At 38.7% G+C, this 22,093-nt stretch overlaps 1 protein-coding gene, 1 long non-coding RNA gene and 2 other non-coding genes across 5 annotated transcripts; 1 reads left to right on the forward strand and 3 right to left on the reverse strand.

The window, feature by feature from the left end:
* The first annotated feature begins 5 nt into the window (after nt 1–5).
* LOC143665024 (uncharacterized) lies at nt 6–17,746 on the forward strand. The gene is made up of 3 exons (XR_013166711.1): nt 6–606; nt 10,378–10,481; nt 11,884–17,746. It is a non-coding gene; the product is annotated as an uncharacterized LOC143665024 (long non-coding RNA).
* On the reverse strand, nt 7,997–22,060 carry HSPA9 (heat shock protein family A (Hsp70) member 9). Of its 2 annotated transcripts, none has more exons than XM_077138598.1 (17): nt 21,845–22,060; nt 20,115–20,173; nt 19,790–19,877; nt 19,090–19,271; nt 18,377–18,501; nt 17,692–17,765; nt 17,497–17,603; nt 16,882–17,044; nt 16,320–16,412; nt 13,368–13,577; nt 12,086–12,313; nt 11,237–11,341; nt 10,342–10,459; nt 9,904–9,998; nt 9,457–9,549; nt 9,054–9,194; nt 7,997–8,734 (listed from the first exon to the last, which is right to left on the reverse strand). In XM_077138598.1, the coding sequence occupies exons 1-17, from the start codon at nt 21,863–21,865 to the stop codon at nt 8,657–8,659; spliced, it is 1,980 nt and encodes a 659-aa protein (XP_076994713.1). In that variant the 5' UTR covers nt 21,866–22,060; the 3' UTR covers nt 7,997–8,656. The 2 variants fall into 2 exon arrangements, with proteins under 2 accessions (XP_076994713.1, XP_076994712.1); XM_077138597.1 differs by lacking the exon at nt 21,845–22,060 and adding an exon at nt 21,542–21,753.
* LOC143665059 (small nucleolar RNA SNORD63) lies at nt 11,614–11,682 on the reverse strand. The gene has a single exon (XR_013166734.1). It is a non-coding gene; the product is annotated as a small nucleolar RNA SNORD63 (small nucleolar RNA).
* LOC143665058 (small nucleolar RNA SNORD63) lies at nt 12,929–13,000 on the reverse strand. Its single transcript, XR_013166733.1, has one exon. It is a non-coding gene; the product is annotated as a small nucleolar RNA SNORD63 (small nucleolar RNA).
* Nucleotides 22,061–22,093: the final 33 nt, after the last annotated feature.

Consider the following 22,093-nt stretch of genomic DNA (forward strand, 5'->3'; position numbering starts at 1 on the left):
GCCGCGACTCTCCATTGGCTCTCTGCGCCGCAGCCTACAATAGGCCCGCCGATTGGCTGCGGCCTGGGCCGCGCAGCCTTCTGAGGTAGGGGTGTGGGGCGGGAGATACCGCCTTCCCTTCCGGCCCGGCAAACTGAGAAGAGGAAGCGAGCGAAAGCCGGTGGCTCTCGCGAGGATTTACTTAGAGCCCCGTCAGGCTTGAAGTGGGGCGGTTCTGAAAGGGTGAGGCGTTGGGGTCTGTTTTGGTCTGGCCCTCCTTGGTGCATGGAGTAGGTATCTGAAGCTACGCGACCCGCAGCTAGGCTTCCAGGCCCCGACGAGAACTTTCAGTGACTTTCAAGAAGCCTCAAAGAAGCGCCTTGGGGCTTCATCGGTACAAAGGACCCGGTTCTGCTTGCATCATGACTGCGGAAATTAGTGTTCAGACTTCCAGCCAATGTGTCATAGGATTCTCTCCCCCGCCTCTTTCCCGGGTGCTTCGGGCTCCTCCCCTCAGCGAGCGAGGAGGTACATTCCCTGTCGTCCTGTTGCTGGGATGATTTCACTTTGGATCTAGAACTTTGTGGGCTGGAAGAAGGCAGGCCTGCCAGAAGTTGGAGACCTGAGGTATCTGACCCTATAAGTTGTTTGGTCTGAACTGTTGAGCGTGGACGTGGAAGAGAGTGTTGAAGCAAGATGGGCAGTATTACAAATTAGAACTTTATCATTTTGAGTTAAGTTTTTAAATTGGCTGCTTTGTAGTCAATTTTTCGCCTCAGTTGATTCACTCAAATATTTGAGCCCAAATTGTGTGCTAGACCCTGTTGTCCTGGGGATCATCTTTTGTGATTTTATACTTTTGAATAATAAAATAAATGCACAAATACATGACTATGGTGGGTACTCTGGGAGACTATGACGGGGGCCCATCTCTGGAATGAGACCTAAAAGGATGCAGGAGTTTGTCAGAGGAATGTGGCGATTAGTGAACAGCATATGGCAGGAGAAAGCATAAAACATATGATGAAATACAAAAACCCAGTGCACAGGAGGGAGGTCAGGAACGGGGAGAGTGGTGATAAGGTCATGTGTAGGACCCTGAAAGCCAGGTTTAGGAGTTGGGCATCTTTCTCTTAAGAACAGTATGCAGCTTAAAGAGTTTAAAGCTTGGGAGGTGACAAGAAGATATGGTTACTTTTTTAAGGAGACATTTCCCCTTGAATTGGAGAGAGAAAAAGTGGAAGCCTAGAGACCATGTAGGCTGCCTTGAATTACTTGGTAATTCAAGTGAGAAATAATGGTAGCTTTGACTAGGATGATTACAGTGTAGGTAGATGGAAGTCAACTGGATTGGATAGTAGGGGAGCATAAGGAAGAACAAGAATATCTCCCAGGAAAATGAATGGTGACATTCACTGTGATGGGAAAGATAAGTCGGTCTTGGGGAATGATAGAGAATTATATCTTGGGCCTATTACATTCGAAATTGCTTCTGAGACACATGCACGTTGTCATTTCAGGTAGTCACATTGTGTGGGCTGTGAATCCGTTTTGTAGGTTATCTCAGCTTTGTTCATGTATTAGTATTACTCCCATTTCATAGTTGGAGAAGCTGAGGTAAAGAAAGGTGAAAAGAACTTGCTCAGAGTCACGCAGCTAGTTTAGCTTCCATGTTCCGTATACTTGCATTATTATGCAGCTATCTGGTTACCTATATTTTTCTAGGATGGGACCCAGTCAGATTTCCTATTATAGAGCAAGTCTTCTTTCCACTAGGAAATGAATTTTTCCAGGATGAAGTCTCTTTTTAACGTTCCATTTTGTAATTTTTAGGCATATGTTCATTCATTCATTACATAATATTTGTTGTACTCCTACTGTGTGACATTCACTGTTCTTAGATCATCTGTTGAGAAACAAAATAGAGCAGAGTTAAAGTATGATTTCTAGGGATTTGGTTTTTCTTTGTGAAAACGGAGCCAATAAAATAGGTCTGTGGGATTTTTTCATTGGCTGGTTAGTTCATAGTTGTTAGAAATTTGGATCTTTTCAGAAACTGAGTTTAAAATGAGTTATTTATACCCTAATTATATTAGTAAAATGAATTACCTTTTCATCTGGGCCTGGGTATCTGAATAATTTGTTTTCCCTGTCCCTGATCCTTCAATCCAAGATGCATAGAAGATTTGTTTTTTTTAAAGAAAGGAAAGGGGTTTCTACATTTAGGAAAATAATAATTTGAAAAATCTCTGGACTAGGCGCCTTGTCTATAAAGTGCTTACAATTCATGAAGTAGGTGGAGATCAATGAATAGTGTCTAGTCTGCCTCAAGTTTCTGGCTGTAATTAAGTGTAATGAATTTAAGGAATGCAGTTCTGTAGATTCCATTCTTACATAAAGAAATCTTACTGTAAGTAAAAGCCAATGAAGAGGACCTAAGCGGTGGTAATTTAAAACTCCAAGCTTTAAAATTTATGTAAAATCCTTGAATCTATAACAAAACCCAAGGAACCTCATTGTTCTCACCTTTAATTAATGTTACTGAATCACCTCATCCTGAAAACTAGTAAATAAAGGAAATGAATTGACCATTTAACTTTCCTTTCCTACATGAACTAAATGTCAGGGTAACTAGATATTTATTATGAGAAGCTTCTCAATATAGAAGCATTCCATCTAAAGAAAAATGTATAATAGAAGTAGAATACTATAGCTCAAATGAAATTAGAGATCTAAGTAATAATCATCAGTATTTGCTAACATCATGAAAGAGAGCCAACCAAAATTATGTACCTTCTAATGGAAGTACACACCACCTATTATTTTTGCCAAGAATTGAATTTGAATCACATTAAGCAAGGACAGTTGGTGAAGCTGACAGTATACCAGACATGGACTGGCTTTTAACAATAGGGATTTATTAGCTTACAAATGTACAGTTCTAAGTCCATGAAAATGTCCCAGTTAAGGCATCAACAGGATGATACCTTCTCTGAAGACTGGTTATGTTCCTCTGTCAGATAACAAGGCACATGGTGACATCTGCTGGTCCTTCTCTCCTGGGTTTCATTGCTTCAGCTTCTGGCTCTTATAAAGGACTCTAGTAGGAGGATTAAGACCCACCTTGAATGGGTGTCTTAATCGAAATAACCTAATCAAAAGATTCAACCTACAATGTTCTAGGAAATGATCATGATAATGAATATACGTTATGTGATGATAGTGAGTTATTGATTATATAACAAGAACGGAATGATATGTTAAGAATGTGTTTGCATGTGGTTATGTATCATAAATAAAAAATAATTAAAAAGAAAGGGTAAGGGGAAGGGGTATGGTATGTATGAATTTTTTTGGTTGTCTTTTTCTTTTTCCTGAATTGATGCAAGTGTTCTAAGAAATGATCATGATGATGAATATGCAACTGTGATGATATTGTAAATTACTGATTATATATGTAGAAGGGAATGATTATATGTTAAGAATATTTGTGTTTCTTTGTGGTCATATTTTAAAAAAAAAATTTTAAGTTAAGAAAAAAAAAGGTTCCACCTACAATAGGTCTGTACCCAGGAATGGATTAAAAGAACATGGGCTTTTCTGTATTACATAAGAGCTTCAGACTATCACAGACAGGAAGACATATGACACCACAGAGATGCAATTAGCGAAATCTAGAATGTAGACTACATGACCAGTGATCAGTTTCTTCAATAAATTGCAAAGGGAAAAAAATGGGTCAGGGAATGCTGTAAGACTGAACTTTTAAGGGACATGTCAACCAATGTAGACGTGGCCTTTATTGGGTTCCTGATTCAAACTAATTGTTTTAAAAACAAGAAACTACAGACATTTTTAATACTGATTGCTATTAAGGAGTTGTGAAATTTTTCTTTAGGTCAAATAACAACATTGTTCTATTTTGTAGAATAATGGAATAGAATGAAATCTACCTATTAGAGGTAGATACTGAAATGTTAACAAGTAACTATGAGTTTATGATTTGCTGCAAAATAATCCAAGGGAATTTGAGAAAATATAATAAAAGATAGTAAGGTGATGAATTATACATTAAAATCTTGAAAAGTAAGGAAGAATTTGAAAGGCCAGTATTGGGTGAGTGAGGAAGGCTTCATGGAGGAGGTGTTAAAGGGATTGAGGGAATGGCAAATGGCAAGGGGTAATGGGGACATGAACTCAAACAAGTTAGGTCCTAAAGGCAGATTGGTTTTCCACTTAGGAAATCTGTGGTTCTTAGCCCTTTCTAGGTCACAGACTCCTTTGAAAACTTTAAAGGAGTTTTATTTCCTGATTTTGATAGTTGTGGGGAAGAAAGATGTCCTGGTCTTAGAAGAGACATGATGAAGCATTTAGGAGTGAAGTGTCACCATATTCAGAAGGAAATCTTTTTTAAGAGTATCATTATATATACAGAGAAGGCAAAAAAAAAAAAAAAAGATAGCAACGGACCGTTTTTCCAGGGAATTCCTCGATCTTGCATTTTACACCAGTGGTTTGTAGATTCCCCATCCTCACAGCCAATCACCATCATTCCCAATCCCCACTCTCAGAGTCATGGGAACTGAGTCTCAGATCTCAGTTTAAGAGCCTGTGACCTAGGTTGAACATTTTATTTCTGCCTCCTGATGTCACTCAAAGTTGAAAGCTGTTATTAAATCTGACTTGCTATTTAGCTGCAGCCTCCTTAGTGTGAAAAATTTCCTTGCTATGCAGAAATGGATTTGATGACGGCTCATTGTATTAGATTTAAAAATATAAAATTGCTGAAATACAACTTTGACCTGCTGAAATAGCTGTTTCATATGGTTTTCTTTCTGTAATTGCTAAAATAAGACATCCTTCATGCTATTCACAGATTAAGTGATGTACATCACTCTGCAGCTCCTATATCTGTCCTATGGCTTGCTTTCACTCATTTCCGCCTTTGGATACTAACTAGAGGGCAGAAAGAAAGAAAACACAAAGCAGCCTTAGGATTGGAGAAGGGAATGGAATTGCAATGGTATTCGAAATAGCAAAGTCTTTACTTAAGGTTTATTATTTTCCAGATTGGGACTCTCTTTTCACTCCCAATCTTCTCATGCATCATCTTTGGAAAACTTGGTTTTATCTTTACTGTCCCTTTTTGCTACAGGACCTCTATTATGCTAAAAATCAAGTCATCCTTATACATAAAAAAGGTGCTTTTATAATGAAGAAATGTGGATCAGAGCAATAGTGGAATGGACATCCTACTCCCTGGTAATTGGTAACAGTAATAAGGATACAACACCTATGTGTAGTATTTCTACCACTAATATACACTTGTTTGAGCACTAGGAAAAGGACATCCTACTTCCTGGTAATTGGTAACAGTAATAAGGATACAACACCTATGTGTAGTATTTCTACCACTAATATACACTTGTTTGAGCACTAGGAAAATCGGGTCAATCTAAACACAGGGCCATTCCGCAGAACAAATGAATGGCCTATACCCTTCAAGTATGTCATGAAAAATCATGAAAAATCAAAGGCAAAGGAATTATTCTTAGATAAAAGCAAACATTCTAAGTGTAATGTATGCCTCTTGATTTGCTCCTGGATAGAAAATTAAAATATAAAATAAAATTAAAATAGATGTTATTTAGACAATTAGGGAAATTTAAATGCAGTGTATTATATTAATACCATTGCATCAATGTTGTATTTCCTGATTTTGATAGTTGTGGGGAAGAAAGTTGTCCTGTTCTTCTAAGTTACATGATGAAGCATTTAGGAGTGAAGTGTCACCATATTCAGAAGGAAATCTTTTTTAAAAGTATCATTATATAGAGAGAAGGCAAAAGTGATAACAGGTGATTCTAGGTGAAAGGTGTATGTATACTCTCTGTACTAGTCTCTCATTATAAAAACAGGTTTGAAAATATCAAAATAAGCTGAGGAAAAAAATTAATCCACTTAATTTTTAATCCACGTTAAAGAATTGTCTGAAGGTCACACAGAATGAGTAAACAATGGAATTGGACTCTACCTAAAAGATTAGTAAGGGTTGCAAATTAATTTATTCTGGTCACTCATTCCTTTTACCCAGGAAACTCAGACCATATATTAGTCTTCTAACATTAGTATCAACTTTTCCTTGAATTTTTTTTTTAAATTAAGAACTCTTATCTTTTACCAGAAACTTCCACTTATGACAAGTTCTGACAGAAAATACATTTTAAAAGCAAGGTATTTTGGACAGTGGGAAGATTCATTAAACTGACAAAAGATTTGAGGGTTTATGTGTCAGGCCTAGGTGCTCAGAGATGGTCAGCAAAACCATCTTTGGTCTCAAAGTTCCATTCTAGAAGACAAATCAAGTGGTAATAAATGCTATGGAGAAAAACAGGCAGATTAAGAGGGATAGGAAATCACAGGGACTCAGGTGTGTTATTTCACAACCTTATGAAAAACACGAGCCAACAACTGGCTACCTGGGGAAAGACAGTGAGATAAAACTGTAGCTGGAAGCTAGGGAGAAAGGGGAAGAGGATAGAGGAACCAGATCACGTGAAGCTTGTAGACTTCTAGAAGAGTTCTCATCAGGAACTGTGTGACCTGATTTGAAAATGATCACTGAGTGCTGTGAGAAAAGTCCAAGGTAGCAAGGATTACTTGTAGAACACATGGGGAGACTATTTTAAACTTGCAATAATGTAGGTGAATAGTTTATTTTGCAGTGCTAGTTGAGATGGTGAATCTGGGGGGATTTTCAAAGTTGGCAAAATTTGTTGACCCTGGGGTTTTTTGTTTTTTTTTTTTGGTCTGAACAACTACAAGCACAAACCTGAATAGCCACTTAAGGAGGCGGGAGTAAGAATGAAATCAGTTCTTAGGATCCAATAAACACTTAATACCATGAAAGGGAAACTATACCTAATATTTCCATTCTGCCTTTTAAAGCTGTTTGTCCTAATATCAGCATTGGTAGGTAACTGAAATACACGTGCTCACCCCTACCCAGAGTGGAGCTGGATTAGTGGGCATCTAATGCAGCAGCTTTTCTCTTTTCTAATAAAACTTAAATTTCATTCAGGGAATGCTGGACAACTCCTGATTCCAACTATTAAATCTTGACTAATGTGAATGAGTTAATGGTGGTGCTTTGGAAACCTGTGAAGGGCTTTTTAATTATCAAATGATTGGGAGATGCAAGGTTTTTAGTAGGTCAGAAACAACCAGAGATGCCATCTTCCACCATACCACAGAACAAACCTTCACAATGAAATTATTGTGCATCCCACAGGGTGTTAGTATGGTTGAAAATTTAAGCTTAGAACTTATTTTTCACATGAGTCTCAGGTCACTTCTACATAGGTAATAATGAATACAGAATTAATGTTCCAGAAATGTAATTAAAAGGAAGCATTTGGTCAAAACCCATGTTTTTGATGACAGACTCCTTTAGGCATAGGTATATGATAGTAGCCCATGAAACACCAAGTCTGCTGAGATATTTGGGAAATAACCTGTTAACACTCAATGAGATTAGATTTTTAAAATGTAGCCACCTTTCTGCTTCTAAAACACTCAGCATGTGGTAGTTAGAATTATAGCAGAGATTTTAGAGGAAACTAACACCAATATGGAAGAGCAGAAATATGGAAAGAACCTGGGCTTCTGATACTGCACCAATGAAATATTTTAGAACTTACCAGTTATCGATTACTTAACTGTAAGCCAATTCTTTTTTTTTTTTTCCTATTTGCAGCTGAAAGCAACCTGAAATCCTAACTCTGCTTTTCATGCCAGATATCTAGAACTGTTTCAAGGTTCCAAAATTAAGTTAGGGCTATAACCCCCACTGAACCAGACCTGCCCTTAGTGATACTGCTCACGATTTCATTAAACCTTGAATTTGTATTTTAAGCCAGTGTTTGCATTTTTTTACTATAAGTCAGGGCAGAAAGTATGAGTCATGCCATAGTACTGATATTAAATGCCAAGGCCGCTCACCTCACAAACAAAGAGATCAAGATGCTTTTCATATTTATTTTTTTAAAAAAATCCAGAATGGATCAAAAAGAATAATTACCAAAGATGTAGGTGCCAGACACACAGGCTATTAGACAACTATTAGACAACTAGTATGCCTTAGTAAAGTTAGGGAGCCTCATCATTACCTTGTTTTAAAAGCTGTACCTAACATATAGCTTAGCTGTCTATAGATCTAGCCTCCCTGGTCCTGCTTCCCAAAAAGGCAAGGCCTCAGTAGAAGGACCCCATGTACACTGGGACAGTACTGCAGTACTCAGCTAACTAGAAGGACCTCACTCTCAAATGGTCTCATTCCAGTTGATGGTTGTGTATGACATGTTTCAAACCTTAAAAATACAGCCAATTCAAGCACAAAACAACGTTGTCTTGATAATGATAAATAAATTGTTCTCTCCACTTTTACATGCAGCTGGAAGATAATAGGCTAGGGCAGAACATTGTGAAGTTTGTACTGCTGGAATTATTCATTAAATGATCATTAGCTAATGGTCACTAAATTTACACATTAAGGAAATTATATATAGAATACTGCAAAAACACAGTAAGACTGAAGTTTGCCCATTTCTGCTCAGGAAGTCCCTTCATTCCCAAGCATCATAGTATGTTCTCCTTTCCGCTCCACAGTTTACTGTGACTACTGTTTCTCTTCCTTTTGATCTTCCTTTTGTTCCGCAGAGCCAGAACTTCCAGAGCCTTCTCGCTCAGATGCCATCTGTTAAGAAAACATTTGAGAGGCATTTAGTTTGCTCTCTGTTGGAACTCCCAAGTGAATGAGCCACAGATTCCTGATCTTGTCTCTACCCCACTTCTTCTTCCCCATGTTTACTATTGCTGATTTCTGCAATTCCTTCCTTTGATCCCACCCCCATTCCCAAAGCAGAAGGTGGGATTCTTTCAACTTCAACACTCACTCCCAGTTCCATAAATAGCCATGCTGAGAGCCACCAGTGACAGTAACAGAGCACTCTTTACATTAACAACAAATTAGAAACAAACTAAGCTCTTTAATGAGCAAACCTCAACCCTTGTACCTTTTTGTATGCCATTTCGAAGAGCTTCAACGATGCCTGCTGAAGGGAAGATGCTGCCTGTCTTATGTTTTCTCCTGTTTCACTATCTTTTCGAGCCAGAAGCTCTCTCATCTTGGAAATCTCTTCTCTTAGCTTATTGCACTTAAAAAACAAGCAAACAAAAATCCTCACTTTTTTCAGGTCTCCTCTCTCATTACATGTAGTATTGCCAAAAACATTATTGTGGGTTTTTTTTGCATGGGTAGGCACCGGGAAACAAACCCAGGTCTCCAGTATGGCAGGTGAGAACTCTGCCTGCTGAGCCACCACGGCCCACCCTACAAGCATTGTTTTTAAACAACCCCTATTCAAAGAAGTTCACAGTAAAATGAACTTCACTGAACTATTTTATAACATGACTCACCTCATCTGCAGGCAGTTGATTCTTGAATTCTTCCATCTTTGTTTCTGTGTCATGAATAATTCCTTCAGCCATATTAACGGCTTCGACTCGTTCCTGAGACAAAAGTATGGCATTAATGAAGACTTTCCAATAAAACTTTGCTGAGTGTCCATGCTGGGCAAGTCAACATACTAACTGCTGTGTACAGGTAGAGTAAACACAGTAAGATGGAGATGGAGAAGTCAGCGTGGTCAGTGTGGTCAGGGGTAGTATGGGACAGCATCAAGGATGTGAACTGGATTTTGGAACATGAGAACTTTTACAAGGGAAGACTGAGAAGAAATAAGAAAGTCATTAGACACACAAGTTATTGGGAGTAAAAGAAGACATCAGCAACACATGTCTGAATACCTCCCAGCTTCACAAAGATTCAAGAAGCTCAGGTGTGAAAAAGCTGAAAGTAATCACCTTCTTTCTCCGGTCTTCCTCAGCATACTTCTCTGCATTTTTAACCATGTTTTCAATATCATCTTTGCTTAATCCACCAGAAGACTGGATCACGACTGTAGTAAAAAAGAAGATATCTCATTAGTTCCCAGGTATAGTACTGCCTCTTTTCTCCCTTCCTCTATCACATTAAGAAAGAGTAGCCAATCTTGATGCAAACTACTAAAGGTAATAAATACCCTGTGGTCCTACAATAAGCAGCCCAGAGGCTCAGTGCTTGCCTAGTTGTGGGGAGTAAACACCAATTAATGTGAATGGATAACTGAGGAGAAAAGTGGCAAAGATGAATTATCATCCTCGCCTGAGGTGTGTGGAATAAGATATGCACAACCTAGTTTGCAAGAGAAAGGTACTCTAAGATCCCTCACCTCACTCTTATACTGTGGTAAGAGGACTTACTCTGCTGCTCACGTCCTGTGCCCTTATCTTTGGCAGAAACATGAACGATCCCATTGGCATCAATGTCAAATGTTACTTCAATCTGAGGGACTCCACGAGGGGCTGGAGGAATTCCAATCTAAAATACGAAAATACCCAGGGTAAGTTCCCCTCACAGAGGGTTCCAATGCTGTACTTTCAAACCTCTTCAGACTTCCAGGAAACTGTTTATGTGGTTCCTGGCAAGACAAGTGAGCCCTTCACTTAATTTAATGCACAAAAATACCTGTAAGTAAGGATAATAGTTTCACTGCTGCCTGAAATAAACAAGGCTCACGCTGGTGAAGGTTGGCTTTAACAAGTAACCATCATAAATGGCTGTGTATTCTTGAGGACCCAAGTAAGAGCAAACCTTCCCACCACTGTTCATCTAAGAACCAATAAGCAATGCTGATTAGAAGCCAGTAAAGAAACCAGATGTATTTTAAAATAATCAGGAGAAACCAGGAATTTCTTCCAGTTAGCACTGTTTCTGAATTATTTCTCTGGGTCTTCCATTTTCATAAACTTCTTGATGAAATTCCCAAGTCACAAGGAACAAGCAAGGCTTTTAGATAAAACTTGAAGCATGGGTAGCTAGTAGCAGAATTACTTTGCGCAATTTCTTAAGATGACATCACTTAACGTCTATGTATGCCAGTGGTTTATGTTTGGGGTTTTTTTTTTTTTTTTGCAAGGGCAGGCACTGGCAATCAAACCCAGGTCTCCGGCATGGCAGGCGAGAACTCTGCCACTGAACCAACGTGGCCCACCCATGTCAGTGGCTTACAGTAAAATTTTTAGACAGACTATAATAGTCTAATGTAATGGTGAAAAGATATTGAAGAATACATTATTTGAAATTCACAATACGTACCAAAGTAAACTGTCCAAGAAGTTTGTTGTCTCCAGCCATCTCTCTCTCACCCTGACATACTTTAATCTCCACTTGGGTCTGTCCATCAGCAGCTGTAGAGAATACCTAATAAGGGAAAAAATCTTTTGCATTGGCAGTCCCAAAATGCAACCAGATAAAGAAATTCACATCCCAAACTGAAAGGAACCTAAAGCTCACTACTTTCAGGACAATGGTTTATGTTTTTGCAAGGAACAGGAGAAGGATTAGGAGAGCAAACAGCACACAATAGTTATTGTTTCAGCTAAGCAAATGCAAAGTACAAAGAGGCAGAGTTCAAAAAAAAGGATGAAACGGTGCTCATCTAGAAAAATAGGTAAAAGATAGGAAATGTATCTTGTGCTCAGTCACAGAAGTTACATCACACTTTTCTTCAGAATGATGTGTTGGCAAATACATCACCGCAAAAGTAGAGTAACAGCCAAAGATTTTCAGGGAAAAAAATCAAAACTGGGAAACAGTCTTAAGAGGCTAGGGTCATTCTTTTTACTGCCTTTGAGAACAGAAGAGGACAGGGAATTCAGTCCCAAACATTGACAGTCCTTTCGTCAGGTTATTCTAATTCTGCAAAGGAGACATTATTGATGCCCTCTCTTCAATCATCACAGGGCTGGCTGACAAGGGAACTTCTTCAGAAAAAGAGAGAAAACATCAATAAACAAGATTCTCACCAACCACAGTTAACTACTATGTACTACTGAAGAGAAAACAAAATTATCTGGAAAAGCTCACAAAACTAAGTGGCTGCAGACACACTGCTCACAGAATCTTAATTTATCTCTGCAAAAGGTAGGGCAAAGTGATTCTTACCTGGCTCTTCTTGGTTGGAATAGTGGTGTTCCTGTTAATAAGTTTAGTAAAGACGCCTCCCAGAGTCTCAATACCCAAAGACAGGGGAGTGACATCCAGGAGCAACACATCTGTGACATCACCAGCCAACACACCTCCCTGGATGGCAGCTCCAATGGCCACAGCCTCATCAGGATTGACGGCTTTACTTGGGGCTCGGCCAAAAAGATCCTGCACTGTCTGCTGAACCTGTGCAAGGAAGAGAAAAAAAATCTGCCAACAACTACTCAGAGCCACTGTCTGAGAAGCAGGTGGTGAGACAGCACAGGTATTCCCCAAGCCTCCAGCAAAAGACATAATGTTCCAGATTCAAGAATATTCTCTCCAATTACTATTTTGTAGTTGAGTTGTTAATAAGCTGATATAAACATATGTAGGTAATATTCATATACTTTACTCAAGTGTCTCTTTATAGCCCTTTTAATTTGGGAAGAATTTGCCTAAGATTTATATGTCTTATATAACACACATTAAAACATCAGAAATAGGATATAGGCAAAGGTCCTAAGAAATGGTATAGTCCAAGTCTTCATTTGATACTCTCTTACAACCAGCCTCAATGAAGGACATGTTCCTTCCTCCCCTGTGCTTGTTTTACTAATATTCAAGTGCTATTCCATATTATCTGCAATAATTAATAGCATAAAGGCATTCGTTCTCCTGGCCCTAAACCTCTACTGTTTCCAAGCTTATCCTGAACATATTTTCCCAAGCCCACAAAATTACAAAGCTAACATTAGGAAAGTACTAAGGTCACCAATTCTGTTCAGTCAACAAAGCAAGAATTGCGTCTTCAAAAGGTTCTGTGCTCAGTCATTAGTTTTCCACACACTTTTCTTTTCAGAATGATGTGTTGAATCAAATTCATCACTGCACAAATCTTTAAGAGACACAATTAGAAACCCCACAGTGTTGTTCAAACACATATCACAGAGATCTAGAGAATAGCTAGTAGCAACAGTTTAAGCTCTCTTTGATCTTAAAACAGTTTCATTCCTAAAAATCTTGAAAAAGTGTATTTCAGGACCCTCCCTGTACCATTAGGAAAACATTCTGTCCTTCCTAATCCTTCCTTTATATTCTTAAAGTCTGGAGGAAAACTACTTAGCAGTGGCACACACTGACCTTGTAGGTAATCCTAGCAGAATGTTCCTACACAACATAAACTGTCTTATTTAGGAAATGAAAACATTATGTGCTGGCCCTCCCTTCTCTCCATTACCAATAAATTCCACGTTCGTACCTTGGGCATCCTAGTCATGCCACCAACAAGAATCACTTCTCCTATGTCGCTCTTACTGACTTCTGCATCTTGCATGGCTTTTTGGCATGGAGCAATAGTTCTCCTGATTAGATCAGTGACAATTCCCTCAAACTGAGCTCGGGTCAGCTTCATGTTCAAATGCTTGGGTCCAGAAGCATCCATCGTAAGATATGGCAAGTTGATGTCAGTCTGCAAAGGAAGAGTGGGCAAGAGATACTGGTGGTTACATTTCTTTATTATATCAATTAAAATAGGACCATATCCTAGGAAGGAAGACTTGGAAAGCTACAGAGTGAGTTCAAAGACTGTGACACTTTAAGATGCAACCTCTTAAAACAACAACAACAAAAAAGATGCAACCTATGATCTCCCCCAAAAATAAGCACCACACTATTTGCTTTAAAGAGGTCTTTCATCACGTTTTAAAAATATTCCATGTACATAAAGAATAAAATGTTAAAATGAACACCATGAATCAAATAACCTGCCACCAATTCTAGTTTGAGAAAGATAGTAAGTTACAGAAATGTTCTTATTAGTGAGAAGTACAAGGACTACCTTGAACTGCCACAACAAATTCAGCTAATAGCTAACATCGCTACAGTCAAACCATGTAGCATCTGGTATTTAATGAAACCCAAATCCTAATAAGGCATGGGGTTTTCATAATGTTTAGACTAACAAAATTCATCGTTGAATATGTTGAAAATTGCCGTCCCAAGGGTGATCATCAGGTCCAGAATCATTTCATGCCATCGCCCCTGCAACCTGACATCAAAGCAAGGCCAGCACAGAATAAAGATTAACTGAAGGGGGCAGATCCTTAATCGCCTTTCTTCAGAATAAAACTACCTGGACGTTTAAATGCTTAATACTATCAACACACTTTCTGTAGGATAAAGGGATGCTGGTATCTCAATTTCCTTCTCTGTAAAATGTTAATAAACCTAATCAGTAAATAGTATCTATCAAAACTATGCTAATGTAATATGTTTCTGTGTACTCTGTTCACTTCAGTAGCCACCAGCTTACTGCCTTGCTTACTTACCTCCTCTATTTAAAATCCAGCCACTTCTCTCATTACCACACTTAGTCCATACTCTTCCCATTAAGTAGATGTGCTACAAAAGCCTCCCAACATCTCCCCAGCATCCACTCATGCTGCCCTCAAGCCACCGAATCCCCCACTGAACATTTCTGCGCTTTATCTAAGCCTGAGCATTTTCCACTTCAGTGGTTTGTACTCCTCCCTCAAGTCAGAACAGACATCAAATCTGAATTCTGTAATAATGCCCCCTCCCTCTCTGCACTTCAGCCACATGTCTTCTTTCAGTCCCTCTACACCTTACCCCAAAGATTCCAACGTGCTGTTTCATCTTTTCCTGGTCAATGCATCTTCCAGAAGCTATTCTTAATATGCCAAACATCTAAGTCAGGTTCTTCATTATAAATGTAACATTTCTTTTGTTACATGTACATTTAGAGTATTTACTCGTTTTTTGTTTTTTTTTCCCCCACAAATTGTTGTTCTAAACATGTTGTATGTATTGACTTGGCAATCTTCACAGCAACTTTACCCCTCATTTTGTAGATATAATACGAAAACAAGCAAAAATGTTAAGTAATTCATCCCAAATCACTCAGCTAATAAGTAATGAATTAGGGACCTGAACCCTAACACTCTGGCTGCAGAGTTTGCATTCCTAAACTCTCCACTACACTGCTTCTTGTTTTACATTTATTTATACACTTTGCTGATTAATGCTCTTCTCCCCACACCACACTGTAAATTCCATGAGGGTTAATAAATGCTTTTAGGAATTTATCCTACAGATTTTACAGTTGCACACATGCATGAATGTATAAGGATGCTCAATGCACCTTCCTATAGTAACAAAACTGAAAAAACAATCCAAATGCCTATCAATAGGATACAGCCACACTAATGAAACCAGCCCCTCCTTCCCACTTTAGATGTCTCAATTCCCTGGGAAGAATTATAAACCATCCTCTCACAGAGTCATGTATTTCAAACTACCATCTTGCAAAGTATTCATTATTATAGCAGGGATAAAGGAACACAATAAGATTGTGCAATTCTGTAATTTCTCAGAGATGCTTAAAAAAAGAAATCCAAGTTTTATTGGTGGTTAATTAGCAGTAACCATTTTTCCAACACAATGACAGGTGGTATTAATGCCTCTTCCATTTTCCTCCTGTCACCCAAGAACCCAGAAACTGATCTCCTGCCTTGCATTTTGGAGGGTCTCCAATTCAGCCCTAACATACTTTGTACAATTCTGTTCTTAAGTGGTTAAGGTGAAGTGAAGCTTCACTTCTCAGAACTGGAGCAAAACAAGCTGACACCTTAAATAAAAGCTGAACAAATCTGAACCTCACAGAGGGAAACTTACACAGGCAGATAAACTTCAGCCTTCAGCCAGGTTTCAGACCTTATTTTGTAAACTGATGATACAATTAAAATAAGGGACAATTAGACTCCCACAATTTAGGAGGAGATGTTCTGAGTGAAGACAGCAGCTATTCTGAGTAGTCTCCTAGTATTTTCTAACCTAGTAATTCTAATTTTATACAGTTAGAGTAGATTTTAAAATCAGTTGAAGGAGCAACAGCAATGCATTTAATTTAAAGGCAAACTACACACAGCTCTTCAACTCTCAATAAAGTAATAATTATTTGGTTCCAACAAAAACTTCTGATTTAAGTAGTTAAAAAAAAAACTGCAGCTCATTCACGAAGTACAAATTTAAGACCATACTGCTTCTCTGCTCAAAATGGCTTTTTCCACCAACCAGAAAACAAGAAAAAAATCCCTGACCAGACCAAAAGTGGGCCATTTAGGATATGCTATTCAAATATACTGAAGCTAAAAATGTCCAAAAAGACTGCTGGGATTTATCCATGTCTTACTTGTACAGATGAAGAGAGTTCACACTTGGCCTTCTCAGCAGCTTCCCGCACCCTCTGAAGCGCCATATTGTCTTTGGTCAAATCAACCCCTGTCTACAAGTGAAGACACACAATGTAAGCGAGGTGATGCATAACAAGTCAAATTGCAGTAAGAAGCTTGACCAACAAACTGGAGTCACACCTTTATAAGCAAGCATTAGAAAATTACTTTTTTATTTCCTTTAAAAATCCTAATGGAAAAGATAATCTATATTAAGGAGGGTGGGTATCTGTGACTGGAGCCAGCAAGTAATGCTTGGTTCTTCTCAGCCCTGGATTCTACATCAGAAGAGGAGTTTAATTTCCAATACTGTACACTGAGTGCTATATCTGTTTAACCCAGTTGTCTGTCCCAATCTGAAGCTATAGTAACCAGAATAGTTCAGTCAACCCACTGAATCAGAAATGCAACAGAAGACATTCTCTATTAAGGGCAAACAACTGTAAACTAAGCAAGCAGCAATCTGAACACAGAAACTCTGAATATCCTAACGTCTACACACTAATCACACTGTTAACTAACCTCCCTCTTGAATTCCTTCACAATGTGTTGTAGCAGGGCCTGGTCAAAGTCTTCACCACCTAAAAAAGTATCTCCATTGGTGGATTTTACCTCGAACACTCCTTTCTGAATTTCCAGAATGGAAATATCGAAAGTTCCACCACCTAAATCGTATACAGCAATGCTAGAAATAAAGAATAAGGCATTAAGGAAAAGAATCTGTCACACAGGTGTAAATTTCAAAAACCAATGAACAAAACCTTATTTTCCTGAAGTGTAAACAATTATGAAATTTTTTGATAACTGCCTAAGTGACATGTCTGTTAACATGCGGTCTTAGCAGCTAACAAATAAAACACCCTTAGGTGAAATGAAAGAAGTTCATATTTCAGAGTCAATAAAACTGACAGTATTCAACCACACACTGGGATGAATATCTGCCAACATGCACATCCAGGCAAAAATTACTACAGTTCAGTACCTAAATAAAGCAATGGTCTTGAAATGAAAACACAAACCATACAGCCTTGAAGGTCAAGGCTAAATCTACAAGAAATCAAGATGATTAGGATTAGCCTCATGGATCCACAAATAATAGTTTCACATATCAAAGAGAAATTCACAGCACAAGCTTACATTTTATCTTCTGATTTGTCTAGACCATAGGCCAGAGCAGCAGCTGTGGGTTCATTAATCACTCGAAGAACATTTAATCCAGATATCTGACCTGCATCCTTAGTGGCCTAGAGAAAATAAAGAAAAAAGCATTTTCCCACTCTTGTCTTCCTAGCACTATTAATTTTTATGAATAAAAATGTGAATTGACCTCACCTGTCTCTGAGAATCATTGAAATAAGCTGGAACTGTTATCACAGCATTTTTTGCTGTATGCCCCAAATAATTTTCTGGAAAAGAATCAAAGAATGTGGTTCAATCATGCAATTTTGTAACAGAAAGTAGGCAAAACGATTACTAATGTAACCTAACAATCTAAGTCATCATCTTTTGGAGCCAAAGACAACACTCACTAGTTTTTCAGCACATGACCTGACACGCACAAATCTTGTAGGAAAACGTTTCAATTAAAGATAACTGGCTAAAATTCCAGTGTCTCACCTTTAACATTTTAATAAAATGATTACAGTTATTTTATTAAATTAGTAAATAAAATGTTTAATAAAATAACATATTAAGTGATGAGAATACAGCCTCGTTTCAGACTTAAAATGGCCTTTTTTAAAATTTTTCAAAAACAGAAATGTCTAAGTTTTAAGCTAAGAGGAGAAAAAGCTTAATGTGTAGTCTCCTGCTTTTAAAACAGAACACTATACCCTTAGCGAAATAAAAAAGAAAACAAACAAGACACCATTAGGACAACTGGAAGATACGATATAGACAATCTGGGGGGAAAGTATGAAGAATATCAGTTTTTCTATTCCTAGCTTTTCTGTGTAAAAAGCACAGAAAACCTAACCCATTTTCTCTGAACTTCTCCAGATGTTAAAACTCCACTCACCTGCAGTCTCCTTCATCTTCATTAACACAAATGCTCCAATCTGACTTGGCGAATAGAGTTTTCCATGAGCTTCAACCCAGGCATCACCATTGGAGGCACGGACAATTTTAAAGGGAACATTTTTACTGAAAGACACAAAACTTGTATCTGAAAAAAATTAACAGTTTAACCTACTAGGTTACCATACATTATGAACACCCACTCCGTACCCCAAGAGACCTAAGGCCAAGAAATGAGAACTTAGAAATTCATGTAATGTAAACCTTTAAGAAAGCAATAGCTAAAGTTTAAAAACATGTTAATGAAATAAAAATATTAGTTATTTCCCACAAAACAAAAGATTTCCACAACAGGAAACTAACCATACCTACAGTATTTTTAACCTGAAAAAACCAAAGCAAAACAAAAACACAAAAAAGCCAAGTTTTGGGCTTTTTTTTTCTCTGCATAGATCGATCAACATGTAATGGACACCACACCACACAGTTCAGGAGTGCCTGAAACCTAGGCAAATCTTCGTATGTCAATATATGACAAAGACCTAATCTGTGAACTAAATTTTTCAAAGGCAATACTCCTGGAAAGGGCAGAAGCTTACCCCCAGACACAATCTATAAAGTAACCAAGGCAAGGTACTCCAGGAATCATGATAAACTTGCCGAAAGATTCTTCAGTACGACTCTTGAAAAAACGATGTTTTTGTGCTTACTCACATGTCTTTCTGTACTTCAGGGTCATCATATCGCCGGCCAATAAGACGCTTGGTGGCATAGAATGTGTTATTTGGGTTGGTAACAGCCTGTCGCTTGGCTGGCATTCCAACCAGACGCTCACCATCTGCTGTAAAGGCCACAACTGAAGGGGTAGTTCTGGCACCTTCGGCATTCTCCAGCACCTAGAACTCCCAAGGTTATACAGAATGAGGTTCCAATGTGTCTTTCTTATCAATTGTTCAAGACACAAAACAAATGCTTAAATACAGTATTAATAGGCATGCCTTACTGCTCTGCGAATACTGATATAAGTACCTACTATTGGAGGCAGTAAATATTTTAAATACCTTTACTCTTTACTTTAAAACAATTTATTATAATTAAAAACTAAAAACAAATCACACCAAAAAAAAGAAAAAAGAAGTGGACAAAAATATAGACCACATCTTCTACATTCAATGATCAGGTCAATTATTCTTCTATCTAGAAACAGACACTTAAATTTTATCTTAGGAAGTCAAATCCATTCAATGGTGACAATGATTCACCTCATAAGAATCTTCAAGAACCTAAAAGCACCTTCTAAAATACAAACCAGGGACCCAACAGTGTCAGTCCTTTATTCAAGCCAAAGGACCCAGAATTCCAGACTGGGTACTAGTTACCAAGAGCTTGACCAAGAGCTTTCAATCATGCTCACCTTTGCTTGTTTACCTTCCATCACTGCCACACAGGAGTTGGTAGTACCCAAATCAATACCAACAACTGCTCCCTTGATTGCTTCTGATCTGTAAGACATTTAAAATAATGCCACGATTATTACGATAATCTCAAAAATAAATTTAGAAAGAAATAGGTAAGAATGTAACATTTTAAAGAAAACTCTAGGGGCACAATACATACCCTTTAAATAAATATGGATAAGTAATATTTTTTCTCTCTGAGACTAGCTAATAACACACTAGAGGCCACTACTCTGGGGTTTAATATGCTTCATCTCCCAAATGAAATGAAATTATACTTACGCATAGTCCCTCCTTGAAATAATTCTAAAAGCCTCATGGCTAAGGCCATTCCAGCCATCCTAAAAACAGGGGGAAAAAAAAGCATCAGCCATCAACTAAACAAGGTAACTTGACATGTTTTAATTTCATTCTTCCAGGGTACACTGGAAAGTTTTAAGACTTTCATTTTATTAACTGAGTAACTACCACATCTAAATCACAATGGAATAAGATGGTGTTCTTTGCATGAGGCACTATGGTATTAAAACACCAAATTTTAATACATTAAACACGAAATTCCCCAAATGTTAGAATATAAACGGACCACGTTTTTTTTTTCTCCCAACCAAAGAGCTAGACATACAGAGCCAACTCTGTGGTGGAGGATGTTCTAGCACATTGTAGGATGTTTAGGACTACATCCAGCCTCTACCAACTAGAAACCAGTCCCAATTGCCTCTTGGAGTTGTGACAATCCAGAAGGCCTTCAGGCATTATCACCTTCGGGCACGAATAAGGTAAAAACTTTCCCCTGTTGAGGGAAGTTTTTTGATTATCACTACTCAAGATAATCCTCAGTTTTACGGTCAGAAGCCCTCCACAGATAATGTCTTTATTGCAGGTACAGATTTAAGTTACCCAGAAACACTTTATGCGACCTTGGTTTAAAGAAGGCAGGACTACTAATATTGTGCATTTCAAAAATAATAGATTTCAGGAGTGGCCTCCAACCAGGATGAAAGACTGTTGTTACAACCTAACCTCCAAACTTTAAATCCCACGTGAAAGAAAAAAAAAAAAAAAATATATATATATATATATATATATATATATACACGTATATATATAAATACACACACAATTCCCGTTCTCCAAAGAAAAGTTTTTGGTTTCAGATTATAATGAGCAATCATACGATGACCTGTCCCTGGATCTGCTTATTTTTCGGAAACAGCAAACACTCACTTATACCAAGTATTTCATGATACTAACTCAGCAAAAGCTACTAAGCAAAAGAACCAGACACCTGATTTCCGACTTCACATTTAGTCTTTCTCTTTTTGTATTTCACCCCTACACACCGTGTTTTACACATGCGGAAACGGCAGCCTTCCTTCGACTCTCAAATGAAAATTAAATCTACAGTAGTAGCCCCCTCCCCAGAGTAGCCTTCGCCACAAACCTGTTAAACAGGCTACAGAACGTACTGTTAAGTCAACTACCCACTAGCCCCTAAGAGGAGATCGTGAAAAGTGTGACTCAGCAGGCCCTGAAGAACGGAGGCAGAAACATTAAGAAGGCCTTGAACCAGAAGCGTTAATTACGCATGGTTCGTCGTCTTCCTTCCCTCCTGATCCACCTGCAGGATTCTGACCCCTAAGGGCGAGACGCGCTGCACCGAGGCCCAAGGCCGTGAGCCACTCGGGAAAGGCCCTACAGCTCCTCACCTGGTGGCGGACGGCCGTGGAACTCCGGGAGGCTGCGGCGCCGACCAGACGGGCAGCTGCGGTTCGGCCGGCACTTATCATAGCGGCTTGACGGGAGGTATACAAACGAGGCAGCAAAAAAGCCGTCAGGGCAGCCGCGAAGTGCGCGGCGCGGCAGTGGCAACCCTTCTGGAAACCTCCAACCACGTGGTGCGGGGGCGGGGTTTAAGCGGGGCATCCAGCGGACCCGAGTTTTCACGGAGGCGTCGCTGGCGCCGCCTAACTAGAAATTACTTGACCCTAGTTTCTACAACCAGGGCTTACCAATAATATTCTCGGCAACATGTTGGTTGGAAAAAGCGTGTTCTCCCTTGCACGTCGCGGCCGGTCTAGGGTCAATGAGAGCGGATAGGGCTAGAAAGAGTATGAAGGCAGCAGCTTAGATAGCCCCGGTCCTCGGCAGCAAAAAAAAAGACTCAAGGTCACACGGGATAAATTGCGAACCAATTTCAGTTGCTTTGCGTCAGGTGCGTGGGAGGAGGTGCCTGTTGCGCCTGCGCAGCTGCATCTGGT

The sequence above is a fragment of the Tamandua tetradactyla genome, chromosome 20 (genome assembly GCF_023851605.1).
Source record: "Tamandua tetradactyla isolate mTamTet1 chromosome 20, mTamTet1.pri, whole genome shotgun sequence".
Classification (NCBI taxonomy): Eukaryota; Metazoa; Chordata; class Mammalia; order Pilosa; family Myrmecophagidae; genus Tamandua; species Tamandua tetradactyla.

Coding starts and splice junctions, on each gene's coding strand:
- HSPA9 (XM_077138597.1), bottom strand. CDS start 21,622: ATGATAAGTGCCGGCCGAACCGCAGCTGCCCGTCTGGTCGGCGCCGCA. Junction 18,502..19,089: donor CCTGAAGTACAGAAAGACAT/GTGAGTAAGCAC, acceptor TGTGTCTTTCAG/TAAAAATGTTCCCTTTAAAA. Junction 9,999..10,341: donor CACAGGACGTGAGCAGCAGA/GTAAGTCCTCTT, acceptor TTTTTACTACAG/TCGTGATCCAGTCTTCTGGT.